Source organism: Photinus pyralis, unplaced genomic scaffold (assembly GCF_008802855.1).
Source record: "Photinus pyralis isolate 1611_PpyrPB1 unplaced genomic scaffold, Ppyr1.3 Ppyr1.4_LG1, whole genome shotgun sequence".
Taxonomy (NCBI): Eukaryota; Metazoa; Arthropoda; class Insecta; order Coleoptera; family Lampyridae; genus Photinus; species Photinus pyralis.
The window spans coordinates 69,266,105-69,283,842 of record NW_022170249.1 but is presented as its reverse complement, the minus strand read 5'-3'; the positions used below and the strand labels follow the sequence as shown (position 1 = coordinate 69,283,842).

The following is a 17,738-nucleotide window of genomic DNA, read 5'->3' as shown; positions in this document are numbered from 1 at the left end:
CGGTTCGGAAGTACTGACCTCCTGACCTATCAATAATCCTAACCCGAGCGCTGAACACATACATATCCCAATTTTACCTATGACGCAGAGGAACCCGTTCAGTTATAATAGGCATTCTGAGTAAATCAACTTAATCTGGGAAGGCGAAGACTAGTATAAAAGCAATAGCGATCTGAGGGCGAGTTTGGACCTTTTGTGTGCACTAAAAGTGCTCTTGACTTCACTTACTTGGCGTGCCGACACTACTTTTAACAAGTTAAAAAGTAATCGTAAACGATTTACATAAAGCGCATTTCCACTTGCATTCATTTCCTATTTGTAAGATGCAACTTCTGTTAAAATCGTAAAAATCCGGCCACAAATATGAAAGATAGCGTTGCACATGGGCAATCCATTGTTGACGTGCTACTTCAATTTCAGTTTATGAGAAGAATTTCATTTCAATGCTTTTCTAAATAAGAAAGTTGGAACTGCGCATGCGCAAACCTAAATTTTAAAACTAATGTTAGATTTTCCTTTGTTCCAAGCGCCTAAGTATCAAATTTCATTTAAATGGTTCCATAGATAAAAAAGTTGGCACTGCGCATGCGCAAAATAAAATTTTGAAACTGGCGTTTGATTTTCCTTTATTCCATGTGCCTATGTATCAAATTTCATTTAAATACTTCCATATATAAAAAAAGTTGGCACTGCGCATGCGCAAAACCAAATTTTGAAACTGGCGTTTGATTTTCCTTTATTCCATGTGCCTATGTATCAAATTTCATTCAAATACTTTTATAAGTAAAAAAGTTCAATTCGGTTTATAAATGGTTGAGATGCGAAAAGGGCACTGTGAATTTTGAATCGATTCGATTCAACTTTTGGCATTGCGTATTATATGGCTAAAGCTATGCCCATATTGAATTTCATGCAATTCATTTCATAACTAACGGAGATGTAAAAGCGATCGAACATTTCTAAACAAAGTTATCGTTCACACGGACAGATAGATGGACAGACAGACAAAGGAACAGACGGAGAGACCAACCGGCAGGCGACAAATAGCAATGCAAAATTATAAACGATCTCTAGGATCGTTAATAAACGGCAAAAGTGTAAAATTATGGAACATGTAAAAAAACGGTTTTTTGTTTTTTTTACAATAACTTTTTTTGTAAGCGGTACAGAAACAAGTTGTTAAATCAGCATATGCATGATTAAAGCGCATTTTTTGGTAATGCAGGTCAGTATTTTATTAGCGAAGTTTAAAATTATCGATCTCACGAGTAATTTTGGCTGCGTTAAATAATTAATTTTATTTAATTTCAATTGACGGTACGTCTTCATTTTGTAAAACAAATCACAAAGTAAATAATAAGTTTTTATACTGGTAGCGCTATCTAACGGTAAAATTATAGCACCTCCGAAACCCATATCGAAATTATTTTCTTCAATTATCGATCTCACAAGTAATCTAACTCAAAATAGAGTGCCTGCACATCTACACTATAGCAGAAAGCTTTTAGTGAAAATTTGAAGTCTCTAGCTATTGTAGTTGTGGAGATCTAACGCGGACAGCCGGCCTGCCAGCAATGACGAATATAATAGCGTATTTTTTTCAAAAATGCGCTAAAAATTCCTTCCTTGGTACAAGACTCGACACCATAACGAACCAAATAGCGAAAAAAGTAGAACAATATCTGTTAAGATAAAGAACTAGTAGCGTCGCAAAACGAGCGGACGGACGGACGGACGGACAAAGTGGCCACAATAGCGCATTTTTTTTTATTTTTGTGGAAATGCGCTAAAAATAAGGAGCTGGAGATTGCAGTTACTTTTCAATAGTAATAATTGGTAATCGAAGTACTTTGCCGCTTCAGGACTTTCAAACGCTACAAAAGGACCCGCACAACTGGAATATTCGAGAAGTATGAGACTTTGAAATCCCAGTTAACTATAAATTGCTAGTAGGTGCTGTAATCGTAATATGTAATTTGGATCACAAACTATAATTTTGCATATTGTGTAACAAAACGGTAGAATATGTAATAACCTCATAACAAATACTAGCCTTTTAACCTGCAAATGCAATGGAATGCTGTAAGAAAGTCAATTATAATAAATATACAATTTTCCGATATCCACACTGCAGCAACCAGGGAACACAGCAAGAAAATGAATTTATATGATTTGCCTTCTGAATACCTACATAAGCAAAGATACTGTATCTAAATATAAATTCCTAAATCTACAAAGTGAAACAAGTATTGCCTACAAAGAAATTTTTATTGAGGATTTCACTGAACAAAGAGAACCAGTTGTTACGTACATTGGAAAACAAACTTATTTACGTGGCCTACAATCCAATCATGCTGTACCTACCTATGCGTAAATAATTATAAATATGATTAGCATAATTATTGTAGCTGTAATTAGTAATAAATGATAATACTGCCCTATATAATGCATATGTACATTGTACAATCGCAACCAAACGATTCATTTGGACTACACTACAAAGTTGACAGGTTCCACCCTGTATATACAACTTACGACGATACATACATTTTTGAGAGTTGGCAATCATGCAATTTCTAGGTGGGGAAAATCTACCTGCGCCATCTAAAAAGCAGAAATGTGGGTTACGTTGGGCATCTTGTCTTGAATGGCGGTCGTGAACGCGTCGCTCCATAAATGTTTGTTGTTATTTTGTGTTATTTAATGCATGTAGTAATTTTTGCATTTCTTTATATCGTATTTGTGTTTTGTATGCCGCATTTTATATTTTTTGTTTCAATCTTTGTTTTTGAAATTTACTTGATTTAACCGCAATGCAGAATCATGTTTAATACCGATATGCTATTGTTTGTAATTGTTTACATTTTTGGTGTAATGCTTGCTTAATTTATGTTTATTGGTGTTGATTACTTGGTCTTGTCCCTGAAGTAACATTCATGTAAGTTTTGATTATTTTATTTTAATATGTTGAAATTACCGATCCGTTTGATGTCTGTACTAGCTTGTTGTTTGTAACTAACAATTTTTTCCGTGAATGAAGCAGTCACGTGGGTGGTAAAAACTGTAATCAAAATTGAGCTACGGCACCTAATTCAACTGTAGGCTCGAAACCCCGAACGAGGGGCGACGCTACCTATCTCGCGGGGGCGAGATTATGCTAATCAAAACTTTTCGGTTTATAATCTATGTGCGGTAAATGACTGGCGATTTAATAATTTCCACATATCTTGTTTTTACTTAAATTTGCCTACAAGGCCATGTAATTTTCCATCTTGTTTTTAACAAAAGGACTTTATTGCACCAAAGATGAGTCACACCCTTTCTTAGAATCTTGGTACCTGCTTACCTGACCCATAATTCCCAAAACTTGTTTTTAACCTATATGCTACAGCTCTTGAGGTGTACCTGCTACTTTTTGTGATGTTACAATTTTATGTTATCGTTACAAAAATTAATTTTACAGCACAATTTGGTATTAATTTGACGGCTGGTTTTTTTATTGGTAAGTTCTTTTTTTCCCCAGCCTATTTCTATTTTTATTCGGTGAACTACCGTTTTTCAAAGTTTATTTTTGCAATGTAATTTATTTGGACTTAAATTTCTGAGATTTTACAATCAATAATAATTACGATTATTATTAAACAAACTTTTCACATTTTGAGTGTTTTATTTTACGTTACTTCCCTACCGTGCTTCAGGTCAAAGCGTTGTTTACACTGAACGTAATTGGGGGCCCTACCTGATAAGTTAAGTTAAACATTCGCGCCTTTAAAAAAAAATAAAATCGCCAATATTTAAATCATACTTAGGGCGCGTAAAGTAGGTTCCATTACAACACCTATTGCTACATGGTGGAAATATGAAGTATTATATACAGGGTGACAATTTGAAAACTTACCACCCCCCATATCTTAGTAAATAAACGAGATATTTAAAAAAATCAAAATCCGTTTCGGTAATTCGGAGGGGAATCACAATGACATAGTTGGCGACGCACCCCCTCCAACCCCCTGCGCCCCAGCCACCCCAACTTTTAAATCTTAAATAGTGACCCCCCATGTGTGATACGTCGTTGGAAAGCTCTGGAAAAATGCTTTCCAACCATACCAAATAGCATTACATTTAGGTTAGTAATTATCGTGCATATCAAAAAATAAACTAATATGATACATTTGAAATCTGTCGTATTTAAAACGCAACCGGCGAACATAGACGAACTAAGACAAAGAATAATTCAAGAATGTCGAAATATTGCAAAACCAACATTTGAAAAGGTTCTACAAGAGTTTGGGAATAGATTATAACTGGCGATCAAAAATGAGTTGCTGTCGAGTAGGCTTTGGAATTTCAAGTTAAATACGATTTTCCATGTTTATTTTTTGATTTGCACGATAATTACTAACCTAAATGTAATGCTATTTGGTATGGTTGGAAAGCATTTTTTCAGAGCTTTCCAACGACGTATCACACATGGGGAGTCACTATTTAAGATTTAAAAGTTGGGGTGGCTGGGGCGCAGGGGGTTGGAGGGGGTGCGTCGCCAACTATGTCATTGTGATTCCCCTTCCGAATTACCGAAACGGATTTTGATTTTTTTAAATATCTCGTTTATTTACTAAGATATGGGGGGTGGTAAGTTTTCAAATTGTCACCCTGTATACAAAATTGACTGGTAAATCGAACTAAAACAAGCAGCTTTTCCAAACAATCCAAATGTACAGAAAACGTGAGAGCTGCGCCCCAAAAAGTCACAAAATATAGGAAACACATGTTTTGGGATTTTAATTCTTTATTCCTTTTCTCAAGAACTACAACAGATAAAGGGATAGAACTTGCGATTACATTTTTTGACCTCTCTCTTTTCAAAATTGCTATCCAAAAATTGTGCACAATTAACCAGGAACGGACAAAAAGTTACGATCTCGGCAAAATTTTGTAACTGGATAATTTTCAACATGAAAGTAAAAAACATCTCAAAATTATTAGTTTTTGAAAATTCTAAAAAAGTTCCACTTCCAATTCAACGATAAAAATAGTCAAAATTGCATAAAGTGTGATCACAATAACATATCTGGTGCTTACATTACGAAATGTATAGCATAAGAAATAAGGATAAATTTGACTTGATTTGATTTTTGGTCATATCGTAAAAAGAGCTTTGCATAAATGTAAAAGTTTAAGTGTGTTATCGTTTGACACCTTTTGACGTATACGGGTGGCTTATATAACATTGTGACTTCAACGATCATGGAAGAACTATAGAATAATTTATATTTAAAAAGTGCAACGTGAAACAAGTCATTTTAGCGTAAATTATAGTTGTGTTATGTGTATATCGCTGTTTTTGTTTAGTTTGTGTAGAAAGTAAAAATTTTCAATTTAATTAACTTGTAAATGGAGGGTGTTCAGTGGTTTGTATCCAAGATAAGGATATCGATGATGGGAAAGAAACCGTAGAAGATACGACAATGGTAAAATTAGGGAAAAAAAGCGCAATTAAAGATTTATTATCATGCTTTAAAGTAAACCAGAAAACTCCGAATACTTCCGAAGATATGTCAAAAAAATTTGCCGATTTAGTTTTTATTTTCTTCTGATTGTTTTTGAACAGATAATTGGAAACTGTTAGTTTCGATAGGATGGTACACCTCAAGGCTGTCTTGTAGAGTTCATCCGCTTTCTTTCCTTACCGCCGAGGACAAACCCTTCATCCACTTGGTGGCGACTTGATGGCGCCTTCATATCGCTATAGAATCCGTTACAATATACTGGGTGGTCCATTATTTTGTTGAATAGCTCGATTTGCTTGATGCTCAATTGTATTCTTAATTTTCTTATTGTAATCGCGGGAAAAATTTGCTCGTTTAATCGACTATTACCTCCAATGATAGGTTAGTTAGCAATAGTGGCGACTTTTGTTGGAACGTTATTTTGAAATAGATCTTTGTAACTAAACTGCAAATGAAGTTACCGAGTCGAGCTGCGCCACTGAGCTGAAGGACTCCAGAATACGTAAACCTGAAAAGTTTAGTTACCCAGCCCAAATATAGCATTAAACTATTACCGTTGCCTTTTTGGAGGGTGGTCAGTACCTACGACAAGACGCAAGGGATATTTGACATGTTTGATAAATCGTAGATCGAACGGAATATTTCTAACGTGAATGAGAAATTGATCTCTAAATTTACAAAAAACAAACTTGCCTCGTTGACCGCATCTATATTTCCGATATATGTCAATCGTTTGTTGGTGTATTATTACCAGCTTATCCTTCCAATTCAAATATTTATTTACGCGTGCAGAACAAACAAAGCTCCCTAGCAATCAACCGATAATTATTTACGTTTTTAATGGCGGTACCCGTATGTTAATGCACATATCACTAATTCCGCTGTTTAATGTAAACGCAACCGGTGAAATTGTCAGCAATGCATGTAACCTTTAATTAAAGTTTTCATAGCAACCACCACACCGCTTTTCCATTTCAATTACGAGATTCAATATTTGCTAAACTGACAAAAAAGTGTCGTTAAACTCGTCTACGCCCAACGTTAAAAACACTTTAAAACCATGAAACTCTATATTCGAGCGTTTCGTTAATGGCAATTTAAACAATGGAATTTAATGCAAATTGATTTTCGAGAAAAGATTAACCTTAGATAATGTAGTAGTCGAAATATCCTGTTCCTCTGCGCTATGCTATAGCAATGTTAATTTACGAATACCTATGCCGCTCCCTTTCAAATATACCGAAATTTGGAGAGATACTTCCGCATTATTCTCTAATACTCGTATTCTTTGTAAATTAGTTAATCATTAGTTAATTAGGTAATCTGGGTTCAAAGGTTGCTTAAGAAAATTTGTTGTGAATAGTGGTTTTCGCTATCAAAAATATAATCCAAGAAAAGGTTTAATGCAGTTACCCAATGTGGCACTACCAAGAGCCAATTTTTTAGATGCGTATGTAAAAAATATGCAATCTGAGACTGGATGCAATGTGTCTTTTTGCATGAAACGTGGGTATTTAAAAATGGAAAAATACGTAAGTCATGGTAGGACGACACAGTGCAAAAAGCGTTTAAACATATATCATACGTCTGTTGAGCAGTCCAATCTATATTTATGTAATTTTTCAAATATTCGAAAACGTCCTATTTTGGTTTTCAAGGTTGTTGAGGGTGTCAAAAGTTTAAAAGAGCCATAACGGCTTGAAAAAATTTTTTTTAATTTTTTTCGCATAGGTACACTGGCCAAAAAACCCTATAACAAAGTTCATTACAAATTTGTTGTGAGCTCCTTTGTTTTTGAGAAGTTTTGAATTGAAAAGTTAAACTATTTACTTTATTTTTCTAAATTCGCATTTTTCTCTAAAAGTAAACATCAGAGTGTTAAATACAAAAAAGATGTCTTAACGAGATCTGCGTCGGGTTCAAAATAAAGTCGCAAGAGAGCATTTTCTAAATGTTATACTACGAGTATGACCAAAAATAATCGCAATGACTCCGACTATTAAAAGTGGTCGGAAAGTCAAGTCAGGAGTTTATCTGGCAACTAGTTGTATTTAGTCAAATTATCTACAACTAAGAGTGAACTATTAGTGAAAGTTACTTTATAGACTCCTGGAGACTGGCGCTGATAAATTACTTCCGATTAGGTACCTAATTACACATAGCGTTAAGAGATTTTATCAAACGCTCTAAAAAGTTAATGTGCAAAGATACGATCGACGGCTTAGTTAAACACTGGGTCGTAAAAATATTTATTTTTCCCCAAACTAAACATGAAAGGAATTGGATAAGGTTTATTATAGGAGTTTGAATAACACGTTTTTTTATTGCGAAATCACAACCGACCCCCTCCCTCCCCCCAAAAAAACGACAATAGCTTTCCCGTTATCTTAGAAAATTGACGCCGAATGGTTGATTAACTTTCGCAGGCAATTAACGGGGACCGCAAAAAGTAATAAAATTTCGCACTTACGCTGATGTTTCGACGGCGTCTCCAGATAAATGCCGAATGGGGGCGTAAAGGGTGATCGTCAAAGCGGGAATGCCCCATCCTAAAAGTAACATACATCGCAACAGGCGAACTTCGGATATAAAAGCCGATACGAGCACTGTGTGAAGGTATAGCCCTTCACAAAGCATCCAGGAGTAGTTCGACAGTAGAAAGTAGTAAAGCACAACGTGAAGTACTCGACACCATATCTGAAAGGAAGGAAACATTGATTTATTAAAAGCTCCCCTTGTATTAATAAAGTTACCTCACATGTGTAGTTAGATAGTAGGCATATCCATTCTTAGAAAATAAGTATGCAATCCTATCCTAATATTTAAAAATTTTTTTCGCAATCTGACTAATAGAAACCTATTAACGAAAGTTTTAATTCTGTTCGTCCTTTGGTAATTTTTGTTTTTGGACACTAAAAAACTATGTATTTCCCTGCGGAATTTTGAATTCCCGGCCCGTTTGGCGCAGTTCAGTTAAAGCTGGACTGTGGTGCTAAGGGTCCCTTGTTCGAATCCGGGTTCGGGCATGGTAAACGTATAGTGGGTTGGGTTAGTAGAGCAGCCTTGGCTGAAACCCCGTCCACTTAAAAATAAAGGCAAAATATAATTGTACGCATTCTAACACAGAACAACTAAAAGCCCAATAGAAATTTAGGCTACACAAAATACATTTATGGTGCCCGATGTCAGTTTTCCGAGTTTGCGCTGCTCACTGTTACAAGATCATTAATTTCTGAGTTGAATTGCGAATGAGGATGTCGGAGAGGTTTTTATATATTGGCATATAACTGGCTCCTAATAGGAAAATTGCGAATTGCATTACATTGAAATGTCAACATTTTGCCTACTTTCGTAAGGGGAATTAGCCACCCAAATCCACCTCGAGCAGTTCTAAAATCTCTGCTACGAAGCTCCAGCCTAAGGAAACCATCATCAACGTGTCCCTTCAAGACTCCCTTTCGAAGGGTACTATAAACTTTGCCATCGCTCTTCTGCAGAATCATCCATCCATACTCTTCCCAGAGAGATTGCCGATTCCGTTCCTCTAGAAACGGCCAACATGTTTCATTTGTCGAGAGCCCGTAAATCCGCAGATCGGGGTATGTTGCTCTTAGAAAAATTCGTAGACCTTCTTAAAGAGGATACTTCCCTCGTCCAAAATCGATCGAGAGGTCTAAGCTGCCATCAGGTCTTCTTCGCTCCCCGAGGATGACCAACGTCGCCTCATCCCTAACCACGCCAAACCGGACAGGTCGCACGCCATTGCACATTCGGGACTCCGATCATTTCATTAAACGCATCTCCCATGTCCGCTTGGATCCCCAAGATCTTTTGGTCAGCTTTGATGTTTACATCCCTAATCAGAGCGAATAAGGGCACAATACAATATTACTGAACACAGAATTTGCATTTTCAAATTTCATTATTGCTCCTTCTGGTATTTGAGTCCCATTTTCATCAGCTATCGTTGATTTCCTTCCCTCATATCTAATTTTCAATATCCATATTCACAAAGGACGCAATCAAAATGTTTTTGAATCAAACAGACGAAAATTCCTTTCGTAAAATACGCAATATATGGGTTTCATTCGAATAAAATTTATCTCGCTAATCTACCGCAAAGCAGCAGTTAACGTCGACAAAAGCCTTTATATTGTTTTCCTTCGGGGTTATAAACCGTTTTGTACACACATTATTATTTAGAGCAAACCGTTTCGAGATTCTAAATTTAATCCCCAATCACGACCTCCACTTTCGTCAATAAAACAAAAAAATTCCTGCCCCAATACCTATTGTAAACCGGGTTACGGAGGACATAAACCCACCTCATAAAGTTTTGGCGCATGAGATTACTACGCCGCTAGAATGTACGAAATATGACATTTTCTATAATAACCCGAAAACTCTATGACTCGAGTTATAAATTTTAGGTTCGTTTTATCTTTTGTGCCGAAAATAGACGAGCTTTCAAGCACCTTTGGCTTTCTTCTTTATACCGTATAAACTTTTTCTGTGGAGAACGCCTACATTGCAAACCTAATAATATGAAAATTTCATTCGTGCTTAACTTGTTAAAATGTAAATTTATTTATACGGCCTTACCGATTTGAGAAAAATCTGTTTGGGATTTGAGATTATGAAAGCTCATATCTCTTTGAAGCGATATATTTTAGAATATCAGTGACGGCGTTTCCGAGATGTAACGTATTCGGGGATAATTTGACATTCACTTGAAATTTATTTAAAAAAACGATGGTGCATATCTTTTATAAAGTGCTAAGCTGTCAAAATAAAAGTTTTTATCACGACAATTGACATGCAATTATGTGTAAGGTCTTTAAAAGGGATGAGATCGGTCAGCGCAACTGTACGCATATTTCGCTATTGGTTTCAGTTCAGGTAATTAGGAAGAAGAAGTTTCTTTTTATTAATAGTCACAATTCATAGTGGTTGAATATTATGAGAACCACTGTATGAATTTCACAGTGTGATGTAATTTATTTTTGCCTTAAAATGTGGTCGGTAATTTAGAATGCCCACAATTTTGTTCATATTACTCGATTTTGAGGTCAATGTTGATTTTTTTGCTAGATTTATTTAAGACTGGAAAATGTTTGTTTAAAGAATCCCTTTATTTATTTTGTTTGCTTTATTGTGAGGTTGATTTCCTTGTTCAGGTTCATCTATAAATAATTGCATTATTTTAAAGTTTATTTCCGGTGAGTGCGATGAGTTTATTTAATTTTGATGAGTCAATATTCCATCTGCAATTATATCGAACCTAGTGTGGTCTAAATCTAGATTCAACATCGCATTGCGGAATAGACACCTTTCTAGACTTTAAGGTTTCTAAGAAAAAAAATGTGGGGTTTGTTGATTTATGTGTATAATAGGGTCTTAACATGTACTGGGAGCCCATTATAAGATTTTTATTTGATTCAAATTATGCGCAATTTTCCGAAATTAGTTCTTGTAAGATCTGAAGGGTAGCATGATTCTAATCAGGAAACATTTTGGGTTAAATTATGGCGGCAAAAATTGTCATATGTACCTGCCGCTTCATAGGAATCGTGATGATTAAGTAGGTTTAATGGCCACAGCCAGCCGGTGTTGATAACATTGGTTAGATAACAAATCATTGCGTTACGAGTTCGAATAATTCGTCTCATTGCGTTGGTTCCGTTTTGTATTTTCTAGCCACCAGCGCATCTTCCAGATAGGAATAATAGATTTCAAGTGGTCTTAAAAAAAATCCTGATACGGAGAAGAAGAATAAACTACTTCAATCGGAGACAGCATACTTTAGTTTGCATGCTTTTTTGGACCGCTGACAGTAACGGCTGGTTAAAACCAAGTTCCTTAAAGTTGAGTGACGTCATTGGACAGCGCCTTTTATTCCTATGCGTAAAGACGATCTCGAGTATTAGTTTCGCGAATTTGTTTGGATTCGTGATTCATATGAGCTTTTCTTCCGCCAAATTTTGCATTCTTCAAGATAAGGTTACCAGGGTGATGCAAGGTCATCGAAGCAATCGGTTTCCATATTTCTAAAGGAAGCGAGTTTCCAAGGGGAGATAAGGTCTATTGGTGAGCAGAAAAGAACATTACTCACGTAAATAACTGTAAGTTATTAATTTTAATTTATATATGGATAGTATCGTATTTAGTTAAAAATTACTTTAAAATTATGGAATATATCGTTAGTAAATACCTAGCAATCCAAAATTTGACAAAGCTGAATCTCAAAATGACCTTATTAGTAGGAACACAGTTATCAATGTGACTACTTCTTGTCGCTCGGCATGCATTCTATATGTGTTTGACGGGAGCAAAATTACCTCATGCGTAACGCAACAGAAGCCTACGCTTCTACATTCTGTGGTCGTCATGCTCGGTAACTGAAGGCGAGCTCGGCTCGCTTGCCTGGCTCACAATTGTTTAAAATGCATTTAGCCATATTTTGAAAAGAAACATGAGTCCATGTGTCTTTGAAATTGACTAATATACATACTTAAAGCGTAAGAATCTGTAAGAAAACATAAAATCTAAATTATTTACCCCACTTACCTGCTTATATATCATAAATAATTTCCATATGGAGCAATAAAAACTTAAAGCGTATTTAATAACTTTACTTATATTGTAGGTATTAGTTTGTCGCTTTATAATAGGAGGCGCAACTTTCGTTTATGATGACGCGAGTTCGAACCCCCCGAGCGCGTCATTTTTTTAATAATAGATCGCGGCAAAATAAAGGGAACGAAGCATCGCGGGGAAGAAAAAAGTAGTCACTTTTGTTGAATTTTTTATGAAAACTGTTCAGAGATTACATGTCTTTCAATAGGTTTTATTTTGCTTTGTCATAATCATCGTATGTGTTTTTATTTGTTATGTAATATAATGGTCTATATTCTGAATTCGCAATTAACAAGGATAACCTGCAGATACATGACATGATAGACGCGGACGACGAATATTAATTTAAGTAAAGAGCATGTTGCCTACCAATGCTTCGTGTTTAGACAATCCGTACGTTTTGGGTCAAGAATGTGAATAAGCTAGCGTGTACCAAACGCGGTGCTGTAATTATTGTGCCATAGTTAGAAACTTTAAATTAGTTTACTATTGTCTACATCTGCCACGAACAAATACAGAATTCGTTATACCAACTACTACCACAAATTAAAGATAATTTGTGTGACCTACGACAAGGTTGTAAAATTACTAAATTGGATAGAACACTTACTTACGCAAATGTTTCCAACGTATTACGGTATACAGACCATTTTCTCGACAAATCGAGTAACTTTTAACTTAACGAGGGTACTTTAGGTGATTATACCTTCGAGCATCAGTTTTTGTCATTTTCGAGTTGGAAAAGTTTCGGAAAAGTAGTTATTACACGGAAAGAATTCCATTTCAAAAAGCTTAATTTATTTTATTTATACGTTGGAAAGTATGTCGCATATTCGCGTTACAAAATCTTTATACCATCCTAATTGCATAGATTGCTCTCTTCTATCTATTGTAAAGTTCACTTCAAGTTCTCTTGACAGCTGTTGCATGCAGCTTTATACTACCCATTAACGTAACCAACGGAAGCGAATGCACGTCCACATGACAATGTATTTCTTATAGAGGCAAATACGTTTTCTATTGGGGCAATACCAAGTATCCAGGTCAAAGAGGTTTCAATGTTGCTATATTCGTAAAAGTAAAGTAAGACCTGCGACCCATGAGACGAGAAGTAAGTATGGAATCGAATCAATAACCTTGGCACAGCTCCCAAAAGAATAGATTATGATTATTTTTTAACTGAAAAGCACTGAACGTTCTTACTCAGGTAGCCACTTCTCAACCCGTTTACTAATAATAAAAATTCAATTAAATAGATGAACTATATTAAGCAATATGCCTTTATTTCTACATATTTTCCGCCCACCAGGTTAAATTGTGTTGCCTCTAAATTAGTATCCGCACAGGCCAAAAGCATTAGCACGTAGGTTTATAAATATAGTTCGGAGGTATACTTGGCTTTGACTGGCGCGTTTAAATGTAGTATGAGTTATCAATATCACTTTGAGCAGTAGAACCCCCCCCCCCCCGCGCAGCTTACAAAAATTTTCTCGATTATTGAGTATCCCCCAAAATGTTGCTTTGTACTTTTGCACTTGAAAATTCGCAATTACTTACCCTTTGAATTTCAAAGTGCGTAATTGTTTAATCCTTTGCACTCGAAAATTCCCAATTGTTTATACGTTGCTGGTGTTTCGACTTAAAACGCTCTATTCGATTTACTTTTTGTGGTCAAGAAATTTAGGTACTCGATTCCATGAGAATCCGAGTGTTTCAAAAACAAAATACTACGAGATTTCTTTAAATGCGAGTTCTGTATTTTACTCCGCAAGGGTATCTATTCGAGTGTTGCCAAAAAATCATTTTCCCACAAATCAGCTCAAAATCATCTCACACTCTTAAGCGTAAAAACTAGATGGCCGCTATTGCGGCGTAAAGAGAAACCTTCCTGAAAACTTAGACAATCACGTTGTATCTCACGACTCTAAGACGCCTCAACCTTTCAATGCACAATTAAAGGAGTGGGCCCCGCACTTAAAGATTACTCGCAGCCTTGGTGAGTATGTGGTTTCAACAAAACGTGTAATTTCTCGTTTTGGCGATTTGGCATGGGCATTGGTCAGAATGATCGCTCGATTTTACCGTCCTGGACTTCTTTCTTTGGGGTATTTGGGTATCCCAACAAGCTCCAGACAATCGCATCCCTTAAGGAGAATATTCGATAGGATTGCGAAGAGGTATCGCTGGATATCTTGCGGAAAGTAACGGAAAATGCGACAAAACGAGCTGTTCAGAAGAGAGTAAATTAATATTTTGATATTTCAGCGCCGTTATTAATTATTAAGCATTTTAGATTTCCATAATAACCGAAAACCACGAGTTCCAAATCGAGTTGTTTACACATTATCAGTCTTGCAGACATGCCGGGGTGTAGATAACGACAACGGTTATTGCGTCAGAAAATTACAATTAGACTAGGTATTGATTGGATTAATGAGTATTGAAGGTTGAATGCGCTTAATTGGGTAGGTATGGTTAATGGATGACTTTTCAATGAGTTGTAGAAAAACAAAGTTATATCAAAATCAGCGCGCTTAAAAGCCGGGAAGTCCGTTGTCCATCTTACATTTTTCCGATAACTACAGGCCGAGTTAATTAAAAACCGAATTAATTTGCACCGCTTTAGTACTGAATACAGCGAGGAGCTGGAAATTCCCTATTCCGCTTCCCCAAAATTCCGATTTCTTTATAAGGTAAACGCTGGATTTTGTGGACATCTTTTGTAGTTTTCAATTGCGGTAAGTTAAATCTTTTGTCATTTTTGATTCTTGCCGTAAGTAACTTAATTAATTGAGTAAATTTTTGCATAACCGTACCGTAGTTTGATCTTTTACCATTTTGCGTGCCGTAAGTAATTAGATCTTTTCTGCTTCTGCAATTTTTTACCCTCAAGTACCGACATTTTGAATTTGATTTTCCACCGCATCCGTCGATTTGTGCTTTATCGCTTCTTGGAGTTACCGTTTCTTCGATTCAGTTTACCCCAGAGGATACCGAGACCGACCTATCCGTCCGTGGCTACCGCCGACCTCGTCGAGGCGCGAGATTTTCGCTTGGTGGCGCTCGGGTTTGTCCGTTCGCCCATTCCTGCCGTCGTTTTGCCAGCTTCCCGCAGACAACTGATTGCCGCCGACTCCTCCGCTGCTGTATTTACTTACCATAATTTGTTTATTTATTTCTTTAATTAAATTGCATGATTTTTTTTAATTCCTCAAGCTTACCCATTGTATGCGAGCCCAAAGTTCGACGCAACTTATACTGTAAGCCTGTCGCTGAAAGGAGAAGCTGAGGAATTGGAAAAGGCAACCGCCCGCCTTCTACAGATAGAATCCAGGTACAAGGTTTTACTGCGAGAGTATGACGAGTCGAGACATTATGGTACCTCGAAATGATAGGAAGGCACCTGCAAAATACTACATTCCCAACCATGCGGTGTTAAAAGAGGAAAGCTTCACCACAACATTACGACGCTTCAGCCACTTCCATTTAACCAAAAGTCAGCAAGAAACTCCAAGAAAATATGTGTGGAAATGGGTCAATAAAAACATCCAGGTTGACGGCAAAATTTTGGGTGGCCCCCTTAAAGTTGTTAGCAGGAACCGAACAAACCCTCAATCTCAATATACACTTAGCTCCTCTCCTCGATGCAATGGGACTAGTAAGAGTAGAAGGCAGATTAACGAACGCAACCCCCTTATCGACACAAGAAAAACAGCCCCAAATAATTCACCCAAAAAGGCATTTGGCCACATTAATCGTAAAGGATGCCCATTTGTCCAATTGCCCATTCCAGATCCCATCATGAAGAGAACTAACTCACAATCGCATGAGTGAGACGAAGTCAGAAATTGCATACGCTGTCTGCGATTATCACAGATGGGCGGCTCCCACCGGTACCTACAACCGAATTCACTTTGTTGTTTGTTTCTCCTGGGTGCACATTAGGCTCTAATGTTATCAGGCACAAAGGTGTATCGAGTATCGACACTGGTCGGCACTAGGTTTCCATCAGTCAAAATCATTTTTTTATTTAGCTATTCAAAAACAAAGTTGAATAATTAATTTTGCACCACTTTGTATATTATGCAGTTGTGTAAGAATAGGCTCTGTAATGGAAGTGGACGCATAAATAGCTGAAATCCCCAAGTGCGCAATTTAATTACCTGAGAAAGTCCTTGTAGGCATTTCAGAGGACCTAACAGGACCATAAATCCCAGCAGATGCTTTAAAAATACCTAAGGAACCATGATTCTATTGCTCTGAAACGCTTTCGCGAGCTTTGAGAAACAAGTAGGTATAAAGCTCTGGAAGGTCTTCCAGGCGCCAGACTCCTCACGCCTTCTCTAGAGCTTTCGGGTGCCTGAAAAGCTTTCTAATAGAAATAAAAAACGTCGTAAAGCCGAGAAAGTTCGTTTAGGGGCTACAATCTCACAAAAGAGCCTATACAGCGGATAGATAGAATGACCTGAAAAAGTCATAGTGATAAAAAATATAGCTACTGTAAAGTAACTCGGATCACATCTAATATGTTAACAAGCCTAATTAATATGGGCAGGGATGGGTGATAGGTGGTGATCTATGTACGAATCCTAATTACTTAATAATAAGGACTTCTTAAGGATTGGGGACAATATTATCTAACAGCGAGTTTAACTCCCATTTAACGCCAAGGGTATCATACACTCCATCAAACTCAGGATCAAACTGCTATTTATTATTGACTGGATACACAATAGGAGCTTAATCGAATAAACGTCGCCTCTTCAAATATTTGGAAATTGCAAATCAAATTAAGCCCTAATCTCGTGATACGAAAAGTTAACATAACTACAGAGATAAATGTGGAACCAATCTGAATAACCGAATCGGAATAAATTTGAATATAACAATACGTCAGGGGCACACTGAAAACGCAAGGAAAATTCGTCTTCCTGGAAATTTTTACAAAGCGCTTTACTAATTACAAATTCAATCAGGGATTTCCATTAAAACTCTTCTAGAAAAATTATTACAGGTAGAAAATAAGCGCACATATGGCTCGGGGTGTTTTGAATCTCCACGAACTACAAAGATTTAAAAGCGAACGTGGGCGTCAATTATTAAGTAGATATAGATTAACATGGTCCGGAAGGATGAGCTCGGTCCCACCTCATGAAATTTAATTGCGTTCATTATGTCCTTTGCATATTTGTGAGCTACCGACAGAGGGCAATAAGTCGTTTGGGCGTAGTCATTGCATTCGAAATCCATTTATCTCTTTGAAGGTAATTTATCTCGGAAACTGGGCATATTTTATAAATTATTCATAAAACGTCGCCACTTACTTACACAAGGCCCCAGATTTTGCTGCAATATTTTTGGGAGGGTAGTAAAAAATAAGACAAACTAACGTCACCTGTTTCGGATTTAAGTGACGTTTCATGCACGATCCGCCGTAAGTGAATGGAGAGGTTTCGTTAGATTTGATAAGACGGGTTCTTATGAGCGACAGGATTATATCGATTGGTTTTAACAATGGATAAGGATAAAGGATTGGTGTCATTGTTTCGCGTGGTTTTGCAGATTTTGTATCCTGTTTGTTGATTTTCTAAG

At 36.6% G+C, this 17,738-nt stretch overlaps 1 protein-coding gene across 1 annotated transcript in view; it reads right to left on the bottom strand.

Annotated features, from left to right (window-relative positions):
• The window catches only part of LOC116166415 (calcitonin gene-related peptide type 1 receptor-like), a 109,218-nt gene that overhangs the window by 26,920 nt on the left and 64,560 nt on the right, over nt 1–17,738 (bottom strand). Inside the window, exon 6 of the mRNA XM_031481370.1 lies at nt 7,981–8,207. Within this exon, the coding sequence (XP_031337230.1) occupies nt 7,981–8,207 (227 nt within the window). The remainder of the gene's footprint in view (nt 1–7,980; nt 8,208–17,738) is intronic.